Here is a 13,363-nt window from a genome sequence, read left to right as displayed (position 1 = left end):
TTTTTTTTTTTTTTTTTTTTTTTTTTTTTTTTTTTCATCAAGAATGAACTTGCATAAAAATCTGACTTGAACCAATCAGTGTATGATTTAACATCAATGAAAGCAAGAAAAGTGAAATTTCCATGACTATAAAATTTATAACAGGCATGGTAGTTGTGTGTTATATATATAAAATTTACTATAAGAAGTATATTAATCATAAATGATGTAGATTAGAAATTTCTATCAGTGTTCAATGTTTCTTTGCAATTCTTCAACAAAGTATCAACTTTCAAAACAGATGTCAATTCGTGATTGTATAGATAAAAAACGAAGCACTCAAGTTTTTATACATAAAGCTCAACTGCTATTTCTCACTCTCTTTAATCCTTGAATTACATGAGGTTTGGAAAACAAAAGTTTTGCAATATTTAGGCAAGATAACTTTTAATGTCTAAAAAGTACAACAATAAGCTTAAAATACTACTTACAATTAGATCTCCATTTAAAGAATGACTTTTGAAGTCCTGGATGGAACTCAACAGGAAAGGGATTCTTTCTGTTAGCACCTGAATACGAATAAAAGCTTTACTGTGTTTATCAATTGAAAGTTTATAACATTGATTAAAACAACATTATATTCTTTTCTCAGTCTGCTATTTCTTAAACATGTGCTTATATCGTTTCTGAGAAAAAAATCTCAAGAGGTATTACTGGGAAAAAACTGACTAAGGCTGCTTCTTGGAAGACACATCTTCACTTCAGTGTCTTTTAAGTCAATTACACTAATGAATAAACTACCACATTTATACTAATTGCATCGTATAGCAGTGAATTAAAATTTGCTTTTCAGGCAGCCATTTTCTCCCACTAAAATCAAACCAAACAATCAGTCTTTCCATCTAAAGAATTTGGAATACAGAAAGACTAACATTCAGAATACACATAATTTGAATAAGCAACATATAAAGCAACATCAAGTTGGCTTATTCTTAATAATGATATAAAAGGCACAGTTAAAAGGCATTACATTGTTAAGAAAACAAAGTTACACATTCATCATTAAAATTATTGCTAATTATTTTATCTCTTAGTTAATACAACTAATAATTCAATCAAACCAGGTTTTAATGCATGTGTGTGTGTGTAAGTATTACATCACATCTGCACATTCCTCAATGTTTCTTTGTAATGTGTTGAAAGATAGCTGAGGAGCAGAGAGTACAACTTATTAGTTTACTGGTATCTTTTAGACTGAACATTGAAAAAGAACATTTCCTCAACAGCATTCCAGTGTCAAGATTATGACTGTACAATATCTGGTTACTGTACTAAAAACAAATTTAACATTTGAAAGAAGCTGCACTGTTGAACCAGGCACTACATGGCTCAGGATATATATATAAAATTCATAGCAAAAACAAAAGAGCCTGATTAAAAAAGAAAATTGTCTAGGACAGTGATTCCCAGCTGCCAGTCCTCAAGACAGTTGAAAAAAAAAAAGTGTTTAAAATATAGCTATTGAAGTATATTGTTTTACAAGATAATTTAAATAATCTAAAAATACTTTAAAAAGTTAATATTGTATGAAGTTATCCTTGACATTTTACAATCAGAACTGGCTGCTCCACAATGGTAAAAAATTAGGATACACTGAATTCTAGGACTAAAAGTGCACTTTTACAAATTGAGTTTCAAAGACATTTACTGTCAAATTTAAAAATTGCATGCTTTCTCTAAGTCACTGCTTACACAATATACTAAACAACAGATATTTATATAGAATTAATCACAGTTTATGAAGACACTTTCTTGGTCCTGCATTCCCCTTAGAATTACTTCTACTGTCAGTCATGCTCAAGTCTAGTGACCATTATTGTTACACATTACCTGACACTGCAATTTCATTGTAACAAACCTCTGTAAAAGATGTTGAGGTCAATCTTACACCATACACCTTGACAGACTTTACACAGAATCTACACTGCACATGAATCTTTGTTTCCAAGGCCATGTTTAAGGTTATCAAATGGACAGAAGTCCATAGGTGCACATTCAGGTGGTTTCACGTGTACTCTAGAGAAGAGTGACAGTAAGGACACTGATTTTGTTATACACTGTTTTATAGAACCTCTATCAAGAGTGACTCACAATGCTATCATGTGTTGCCAACAATAATTGGAGATGAAATTCCTGCACTGTATGGCTAGTATGGCAAGAATGAAAAAGCATCATGTTACATGCTTAAGGTTATTCTTTGATGTATACTTTGTAAAGTTTAAATTTCTCATGAAATTAGAAACCTGTGGCAACTAAAAAGCCTGATAAAAGAAACGTACTTTATCATATTGGAAAGACCTTAATGCCACTTGATTGTTAGAAAATTCCTATTTCTTGTTGCAATCATTCAAATACATTTCCATCTCTCTCCCGTAAAAGGTTTTCTTGTAGTTTTATATATTTTCTTTCTATCACCAGTTTATTGGCACTTATGGTATATGCTTGTTTACAAAGGTATGATTCTTATGGTTTATATTCTGTACAGTTGAATGGATACGTGCAATTTATTAGCAATCACTTTCTGGACAATAGCACTTTGGCAATGTTAAGAGCAGTTCTGTGTCTTAAAGATGCTCAAATAGGTGTGCTGATCTTCCTTTACTGATAGTATTTATTAAACTATAGATATTAGTTTTTGAAATTGGCATTTACACTTCCCTGCTATTTTACTACTCCTCTTGCAGTAAGTTCTACCTGTGACAACATTACGCTGTTGAATAGTTGGGAATTTATTATAAACCAAATAACTGCTAAGTATGCCATATATGATGCCAAGGCTTGCATTAGCATTGACACACCACTATATCAACATACTCATTTTTGCCCTTAACAATGTGATTAACTCATCATAAACACAAACAAAGAATCTTATTTTTCTATCCTTCCTAAAAGTAACATCTCTTTATTTAACATGTTTAATAAATACATTAAATTACTAACACCATATTGGCAAGTTATGCCATATCAATGAATTAATGTGGTTTTCAACTAGAGATTGCCTCATTAGAAAGTGCAAGGAAAAAGTTTTTGTTTATAAACCAGTTACCATTCTTAAAAAGATATCAAAATGGTCAAAATCTATCGAGCATATTTACAGAAATCAAGTGAGTGTAATTTTTTGGGTAAGACAATAATAAAATACTTAAAGTTGCTTTGCAACATATCTGTGTATTATCATACTAGAGACATTTTCATGATACAAGTTGATTCTCTCAAAACTGGTGACCTAAAAACTGAGATTCTCCAAAAACCGGCAGTTTTTTGTGAAATTTACTGTAAAATTAAATCTTTAAGTGCGTGCCATTTTGTCTGGTGGCTCACCAGAATAGTTGTCAATTTGGCACTTTGTTTTGGTTGTGTACCCATGCTTCATTATCTTCCACTCTATCCCCATCATTTTTGCCATTTTTTGGTATTTGTAGCACTAGTAATCATGTTGAAAAGGCTAGATGAGAGTTCTATGAGTGTGATGATTTAGATAACGTTCTCATGGAATGGATTAGGCAACAATGTTGTGAAAAAGTGTCTCTTCTGGAAATAAACCTGGAAACAGGAGCTAACTACAGTAACTAAGCTAACTTTATATTTTGTTATTTTTTCTACCCTAACTCTATATGAACTATTAATTTGTCCAAGCTTGTAAACATTATAAAAAAAAAAAAATGAAATAAATCTAAATTACCCTTTTCTTCTTTCTAGAATGACTGCAGATTGTAACAGGAAACTACATTTGTTTATCTTAAATAGCTTAAGGCTCATAACAGTATACATATGTTTATACTTAATTTTATGGTTTATTGCCCTTTAAACTGTGTCTACCTAATAATCCTACCATACAAGTGGTAAATCACTTGGCAATGCATAGCTCATGTTACTTTATTGAATGACGTAGCACTTGATCTCCTTGTGAGCATACCTTGCGAAGAATTTTTATTATTACTATTAGTTTTCATTATCTTACCTTATCTAACTTAAAAAGTTTCTAATTTTTATATTTTAGTTACTTTTATAAGAAAAAATAAAGAATAAACATGAAAAACAAGAAATATAGTACTTACCTTTCCCTCGTTTTTTGTTCTCGGTTGCCGATGAAACTTAAGCCAAATTTTTTTTTATACTAATGGCTCTAGTGCACTAAAAAACTTCCATTTACTTAAATAATACACAGAAAAATAGCACACACAAAGCAAACAATCTCCTATAACTATCATAATTAAACTGACTTGCTAACTACAGCGTAAGAGCTTTAAAATAATTGTTTAAGCTTCTCAATCTGAGCAACAAGAAACTTTCAAATTGAAGACAAAATAGACAATACTCTATACTGAAAACAACAATATGTAATACATCTTTCTGATAGATTAAAACTTCATATTTCTATTGGTTATAAATAATATAGTATAAAACATCAGAGAGAACTATCAGCAATTTGTGAAAGAGTGGATGTTACAGATGAGCACGGCAAATGGGTTTAATTTGCTAGTTTATGACTGTAACAAAATAAGATTGAAGGCTATAAAAATTAAATTTTGCCCTAGTAATATCTATACTATAATGAGTAAGTTACATTAAATTCCATATTTCTGAGGAGTGGTAAATAAATTAAAGAAGGGAGAAGACCTAGAGAACAAATGTTACAATTCTCTTAGTAGTGGAGATTGAGGATTTTGTAAAGTATTTCCTTATAAGAACTTGAAACTTATAACATTTTATTTATTAACTACTTTTTGATGTCAATTTCATTTGTATACATTGATAATAAAGTAGTTTGATTAAATTTTGAATGTAATTTTCTAAAAGGTAGTGACATGCGCACTATGACCTACCCGTAGCAAGAGGTTTAATAGAACATATTTGATAGTTGTTATTTTAGATGCATTTTAGATCTTATAATTGCAAGATAAAAAAAGGAATAAAAATAAATACATATATACGTATAGTAACTTTTGATATAATACTTATAAACAAAGTCTTTCACACTTACATCATTTAGTGCTTCCTGAGCCAATGAACTGAAGCACATGATAACACCAATAATTGTCATTCTCTGTAGCAAATTGTCCACATCTGTAAAGAAAACATAAGCTTACCCATTATTTGGCAACTTATTGTAAAGTAACATTCAGAAACACCAGCCACATGCAACTAATAAAGGCTCATTACTCACTATACTTAAATCATAAGCTAGCTATGACCTGCATTATCTTTAAACTGGATAAAATATTAATAATATTTAGATATGCTAAGGTAATTCTTTTTGGTGGAATCAAAGCAAAACATTGAAATATAACAGATCAACAAATGTCATGATTATCTTTGGTCTACAGAACAAAATAATCATGTTCAATATTAAGCATACTAAATGAACTCGGACATTTGACATTGCACTGTGCTAAATATCTTTTTTCTTCCATTATGTTTAATAATAAATTTAGATATTGATGGTATGTTTAAGGAAATCAATTCAATCCTTTGGAAGTAAACAACTACACTTTTTTTAGTTGTAATTTCTATATTGTCACATATACATCTAATAGAAATGAGCTTCAATTATAATTATTTGATTCTATTCCTAATGTTTAGTTAAATTATTTTCAGAGTGCATTATATTATGGTACGACATACAGTAAGATTAAAACACTTGAGGACACAACCAGTATAAAATATAGGGCAACATTACTTTAACATGCACAAATTATCAAACATTTTCCATGACGCAAAATGGGACATGACAAAAAACATGCTGTAATGGACATAAGATAAACTTACCAAACTAAAACTTGAAGTACATATTAAATAATTCAAATACTAAGAATTAGTATCACACATTCTAATCACAATTTTATGATATATATATATTGAAAAACATGAGGAATAAAACAATCAAACATGCAGTTTTTGCTTATTTACTATATTATTACTACATTTATTTCACATGAACTTGGGGGTAAAAAAAAAGGTTAATCTAAAGTCAGTCAGTCACCAGAAAAACAAAAAAAAATTACACATACAAACAGAAAACAAATATTACATCTCCAAATTAAAGAAGGTTGATTGTTACAGAATAAACCATTCCAAAAGAAAGATAGAATTAATACAAAACTACATTAAAACGAGAATAACTGAAGAACAAATGTCAAAATCATGCTGACAAAGTCTGATGGTACTTTAAGACATTCTCTGAGACAAACACAAACAACAAGATTTTATAACTGCCCATTTCCCATCCAACTGTAGAACCAACAGAATACAGACAAACAGACAGACAGCAACCATACAGCAAACTAAGAGAGTAAGGAGAGTGGGCCTCCTTACTTTGGGCCATCTTGGGTCCTTCAGGACAGCAGAAAGAACAAAGAAAGAAAAAATAGAAAAGTCAGAAGAAATAAGCTGATTTAAACATGGCAATTTTATATATATATATATATATAAAATGAGAGTAAGAAATAAATAGATAATAAATTACATATGTAGATATACATTTGTATTTATAATTTACATGTTCCTCTTGTTTAATAAACATATAAACAAAAGGATAAACAAAATGTGATTTCCTGATAGGAAAACTTAAATATAATTCCAATGCTACAACAAAGACCTTCAAAGGTCTGTTTATATACAAGTAACTGCTAACCATACTCTCTCCACCTATCACATAGGTTTGTGGTTTCTCCTCAATAATTTTTTGTTCTTTTTTTGGAAGATCATTAGCTCAAAAAATTTCCAAAAATATTTACTATTAAAGATTTTACCTCTTTGATATGATTTTGTTAAAATGTTGGAACATTCAAGTTATAAATGTGTCTTTCTATTAAAAAACATTACTGGTGTTTATTAATATTTGAAATTGTGCATACTTGCACATCAGTGCTCATGAACAAGTTAATTAGAAATTCAACATTTTTGTGTGTATTGGTTAGACCCCAAAAATATCTTCCTTGTACACTTTTCAAAAGTATTATTTTCCACCTAAATGGCCAGGTCAGACACTCCTACAGTTCAGGTATAGCTGTTCCTAGTTTTGAAATATGACCAAATAATAACATTGACTGTCATTCTTATAATGCACCAACAGCTAAAAATGCAAGCATATTTTGTGCCATCATAGTAAAAAATTTGGACTTTCAGGTTCACAATTCGACACACTGGCCACTAGTCCACTCCCAGCAATCACTTTTTTTTCAATGTTGTTAAACACTTCTTTATATTTAAACTTGTTGTAGAAACTACAGTTTTTTTTTTGAGTTACAAGTTATTCAAATGTTTGGTTTATAACAATAAAATGCTCCATTTATAACACCAATTTATTAAATATACATACTATGATGATATATTATTTCTTTTACATTTTTCTGAAAGTACTTGTATTTACAAGTGTCATATGCTGTACCTCATAGAAGTGTAGTTAAAGATGTAAAAAGGAGCTTTGTGCAAAGATTTATTTTCAAAATTAAGAACACTAAAAATTGCTTAAGATATAGAAATGTTCTGCTCATTACGGGTAACTTTAGGTAGAAAATAATTACACAGAGATGAGGGTGAATTAAGTTCAAATATGTGCAGATGTATGCTTCACCAAAGTGAAATGTTAACCATAAACCAGTTTTACAACTGTGTAAAATTTCTGATAAAAATCATCCAAACTACTGTGATAATTTTCTCCATGTTATTTTCAATATTGCATAAGAATAACAAGATTGAAAATATTTTTTTCTATTTAATAATATTGCAGTTGATTTGTTAAAAAACAAAACAGTGTTTGTGCCTAATAATAGTTTTATCCATTTATATATTATTTATTCTAAGACATCTTTAAAAAAAAAGGTAGTTTTAAAAAAACAGGCTAACTGTTCTGTGATATATTTCATATTTATACTTGGTAAGCTTTTTATCAGTAATAATTATATAACTTAAAGCATGCATTAATGATAAAAATTTATCTTACTTATTAAATATTTTATACAAAGAAAATAAATGCTTGTGAGTTGAGACATCTTGTACTCTAAAAACCTATGGTGTATATTAATTTAAGGCAAATGCACATTATACAACTGCATGATGTGAAAAATGTCGAGTGTTTAAAGAAGGAAACACACAAACACACAAATATTTATTATAAGAAAAGTATAATAAAACATAAACAAACAAATAAAACATGTTTCCAGATTTGGGAAAGTTCACATTTCCTAACTGTAGAAAATGAAAAAATCCCAATGAGAAGGCATGGACTGGTGTGTAGCATGCCGGATTGAGAACTGGAAGGTCCAAGGTGTATGTCCTCAGTATGTTGCTAACACACTCCATATTTTCAGCTATGGACACATAATAAAAGTGACAGTCAGTCCTTCAATTCAGTTAAAATTAGCCATCTAGGTGGTGGGCGTTACTGACTGGTTGCTCTCCATCTGATTAGAATTCTAAAATAGGGATGGCTATGTTTGAACCTTGAAGTCTCTTGACCTGAATATTTAGTCTGTGCCACAGAATGTGCCATTCAGTTTTAAAATACAAAATATAAAAGCTAATCTTTTAATTCTTTCAGAGCAAATTATATATTATATCTGGTCTTAATATTCAAACATAGCACTATTGTAATTATATATAACTTTAGCATTACCTGCTTCATTAGCATGATTTAGTGAAGCCTTACTTTTATATTTTACATAATATATTCCTATAATGTTTTTCCCAGATAAGGGAAACCAATCTATCCAAAAGTACATGCACTTTTATATCAGTCTTTTCTGTAACATATGCATGTACTCTCCAAAAGCTAGCTTGAATTTTTGCTTTGTTTATTTGCCTGTAGCAACCTAAACTTTGATGTTAGTTTTTTTTTTATACTGAAAGTTAAATGTTTTATTTCAAATTTAAGCACACTTTCTTTATAACTTAGACATAAATTTTGAACTTGTTTTGGTATTGCAAACTATATATTATTCATTATTTATGTACATATCTTGATTTTGCTATTGATGCAAGTTATTCTGTAACTTTATTCAACAACTTCTGTTACCGATGAATATTTTTATGAACTTATAATCTTAAACTAGTATCCCTAACAAAGGTGAAAAACACTTTACTTATAAATATAATTTTTCAACAGCTACCTAATATGATGAAATAAATGATTTATGAAGTTTTATCTATATACTACTAAAACTCTAAGATTGTTTGCTTGTCTGTAATTAAATACACCAAAAAGGTGCATAATATGAGAATAAAAATATTAATAGAATATAAAAAATGAGAATAGAAACAGAAAAAACAAGTTTAGCTAAAATTGGGCCACAGGTTACCAAGTTAGTGCCATTTTTTGGATTACTTTTATGAAAATTTCTAGCATAAGTAATTTTACATCACACTACCGTTCACGCTCTTTACAAAATTTCTTCATTCAAATCCATTTCCCTATTTTGTCAAAAGATGGCAACGTAAGCGCAACAACTTTAAGATGTTTATTATTAAACAACATACAAGCTAATGTAATGTACAGTGTGTGATATGTAAACCATAGTTACATTAAAATACTTTTGCCAACTGCGTCAATCATTGAAAATGAATTCGACACTGTAATGTAATTTTCATAAGCTGTTTTGCCTTGTGAAGTATTAATTAGAAATAAACATGCTATTGAATGTAGCATTTAGCTCTTTTGCTTTGTGAAGTATTAATTAAAAACAAACATGCTATTGAATGTAGCAATAGGTGTTGTGCAGACTTACAAAAGTATCACATACATCTATCTATCTTTTATATACTACTATAACTCTGAGATTGTTTGTTTGTTTGCTTGTCTGTAATTAAATACAGTAAGAACGGCACACAATAGCACCATATTTGTAAGAGCACTGTACTCCCTGAAATGAGAATAAAAACTGAATAAAACAAGTTTTGTTAAAATCGAGGCATGGGTTACCGAGTTAGCGTTGTTTTTTGGGTCACTTTTATGAAAATTTCTAGCATGAGTAATTTTACACCACATTACCATTTGCGCTCTTTATGAAACGTTTTTGTTCAAATCTATTTCCCTGTCAATGTTCCCATCTTCATTAAAAGGCATAAGATGACAAAAACAAGATCTTGAAGAATTTCTCAATAATGTGCCTTGGTTATGGTGGATAAGGAAATAAGAAAATTTTCTCAGTCAAAAAATCATTCGCTGTGAGACAGTGAGAAAGATATTTCATTTGGTGAATTTTGTAGTGTATCAGTTATCAAGTTTTACTGTTTCTTGCAGTAATTTGAGCAAGTAAGTATGAAACGTTTTTCTGAAATAGCTTTTTTTGTTGTTTTTTATAGTAATTACGCTCTAATAAACCATGAATAACATTACTATTATTTCTTATTTTCAGGCATTTTGAATCAACTGTAAATAAGGTTTGTTCATAACAATACCTGAAAACTCTGACTTCACTTTTTTGAAAAATGAATTGGTCTTTCCTTTTACTCTCCATCAACAATCAAATATCTTTTCTTGAATTATGAATAAAATGAATGGATTGAAATATCTAAATAAAATATCTCAAAATAAACCTTCATTTCAGTGCAATATTGAAATCAGCTTGAATTCTTCATTATGGCTTATGGGTGGTCTAGTTTTTAACTAAATTTGAAAATAAATTGAAATGTGACAAGAATGAGCTTAAGAGAAAATAACTGTTAAGTATAAAAATTTAAAGTAAAATGCAGTTTGATATAAATTCAAGCCAGTTTTACTATTTTAAGCTTTGAGACTACAGTACAAATAAAAAAAAAAGATATTGAGACAAAAAAACACTTTTAATGGTTTTAGATCTGAGGTGACTAGAAACTAAGCATATATTATTAAGATTAAAGCTTTTAAACCTTTGTTTTATGTAAGTCCTGTTCAAATCCAGAAACCTTTAGAAAAGTTGTGCAATTCTAATTTAATATAGCTAATGCGATATGTTAATTTGTAACTCATCCAATTCATGCCATACACTCTAAACATAGGACACTCATGTTTAAGTACAAAACTTTAACCTATGCATAAGATACTAAGGTTCTGTCACACTTTGTAAGAATGATGATTGAGGTTTTTGTGTTGCTCTTGGAACTACCTTCTCCATCTCCAATCATGCTTAATTTGTGGCCATGATTACACACTATTACTTGAAACAACAATTTCTGCTGTTGTTGAAATAAACTTCTGTGAAGGAAGGCACAATAGATCTTACATCATGTATATTGACAAAATTTTCCACAGATACTTTAATATACTTCAGAATTGGCATCCAAGAATATGCTTAAGAAGACAAATGGCACAATAGCCCAATGATCCTGGAATGAGGGACTTCACAGAATTGTTGTGATTCCAGTTTCTTCAGCCACATTTTTCATGAAAAATCTTCCGATTTTAAGATGTGGCTGGCAACTTACAAATCTTCTAGTTGTAAGACATCATCAGCTTTAAATATTTACTTATTTTGTTAAGATTGCAAGGAGATATGTCCAGCATCACAGCAATAGCCTTTTCAGATGGAGAGTTTCTTCTGTAATGAAAGTCTTTATTTTGAATAGAAGCAGTGAAGAAAGACAAATAGCTTGTCATTGGAAGTAATCCAAGAATACATTGGTCCTTGCAGCTAAAATAAACATCTTCCTTGGAATTATAAACAAATAATTAACAAAAATTAATACAAAGGCAACACAAAAGCTGTCTTCATAATCTTCACTGAAAACACATGGCCAAATGTATCTAATATGTGACATGTGGGAGCATATTCATCTTACTGGGTGAAGCCAATATTTACTTAGGTACCTGGGCATTTTACTATTTTGCAACATTTCAAAATTGGTCCAGAGAATGTTTGCAAAAGTTCTTTCAAAGGATTTATATTGGTGGAATACTATAAGGCTAAAGTGTTGTAACCATTATACTTAGAGGAAATACTACATTTGCATGGACAGAATTCCAACAGGATATGGCTCCTTCAAGACAAATCATGCAGTCACATATCCATGTCAATGTGCCAGCTCTTCTGCAAGATGCAAGTACAAACTAGAATCCATGTTTTACCATCTACAGTCATCTCCCATGGACTCCTGTACTCATGGGATGCTTGATCAGACACTCTGAAGTTGTTGTCCTTGCATAGTTGATGGACTTTGGAAAGCATGTAAAGCTAACTGCAGTGTATTACAAAAAAGCTTCATGTAATGGAAAATGCTGCAGACCAATAGTTCATGAGCAGGGCTACCGGTGGTGGATGATGCAGCAGTAAGGCGTAGGCACTCATGATTGTATTGTTACCACTGATAGCGAACACTCCCCTGTACATGCCTTTATTATGAAACATGTCATTGCCTGATCTCAATGCATGGACAGAAATTTACAGTTATTGATTTTTTTTCTGTTTTAACATGAGAAGATATTTTGAAATAACTAGATGCCTTAAAAATAATGAAAAGTTCAATAATATATACATACATACACATATGTAGTAAGTATATATCATTGTAAAAATAAAAATTTTTATAGGTTTCAGGTTTATTGTTTTTAAATTCTTGTGCAAAAATTACATGATTTCTAAAAGTGATTCTTACAATTATATCAGTTTCTTAAAACATAGATTAAAAAAGCAAGAACTGTCTTGAAATTAATAACTTTTCTTAGACCATGCACTACATCACTCAGCAAAGATAATTCTAGACATTTCTTTTAATATGTTAGATTTCATTAGCTTCTCATAATTTTGTTCTGTTACATGCTGGAAGGGATCAGTACAGGACTTAAAAAGCTTTGGATTATTTACATCCTTATAAGCAATGAAACAAAAATAAAACTTAACACAGTAGTAAAATACTCACGCTGTAATCTTCGAAACAGTTCCCTCATATGATCAGGTTTGTCATAATTTGAACGAAGAGCAACCAAAACATCTTTGTTCATGACAACAAGTTTCTGAAAAGAAAAAAAATTGCTTATTTTTCTGAACTGTAACAATTACTGCTGTTATATGAAATTCACTGATTATAATTTACAGTTTTATCACTTTTGTTTGCATTCCATAAAATCCTATGTTGTAATACCTAAATTGTTTTGGATTCTCAAACTACATGAAACATCAAACAAATACAAGTGTATTACTGGTGTTACAAAAGCTATGACTTCATAAAAGATGTTTTGGTTTTAATAACAGATTTTCCATAATTCAGCTAGCAGATTTCGAAAATAATATTTATTTTTTTCTATCATGTAAGGATGTTTCACAAATTGGAAAAAAAACAAAAAAACTCTTACTTAGATCAAATTATTATTTTGTTTACCCCAATGGACATGTTTTATTATTATTGTTTG

At 29.8% G+C, this 13,363-nt stretch overlaps 1 protein-coding gene across 1 annotated transcript in view; it reads right to left on the bottom strand.

Annotated features, from left to right (window-relative positions):
• The window catches only part of LOC106470047 (membrane-associated protein Hem-like), an 83,797-nt gene that overhangs the window by 8,091 nt on the left and 62,343 nt on the right, over window positions 1-13,363 (bottom strand). The window contains exons 25-27 of the mRNA XM_022399473.1: window positions 12,874-13,000; window positions 5,024-5,106; window positions 471-548 (exon numbers count right to left, since the gene is read on the bottom strand). Coding sequence (XP_022255181.1) covers window positions 471-548; window positions 5,024-5,106; window positions 12,874-13,000 — 288 coding nt within the window. The remainder of the gene's footprint in view (window positions 1-470; window positions 549-5,023; window positions 5,107-12,873; window positions 13,001-13,363) is intronic.

Source organism: Limulus polyphemus, unplaced genomic scaffold, assembly GCF_000517525.1.
Source record: "Limulus polyphemus unplaced genomic scaffold, Limulus_polyphemus-2.1.2 Scaffold101, whole genome shotgun sequence".
NCBI classification, from domain to species: domain Eukaryota; kingdom Metazoa; phylum Arthropoda; class Merostomata; order Xiphosura; family Limulidae; genus Limulus; species Limulus polyphemus.
This window is presented reverse-complemented; position numbering and strand designations above follow the sequence as displayed.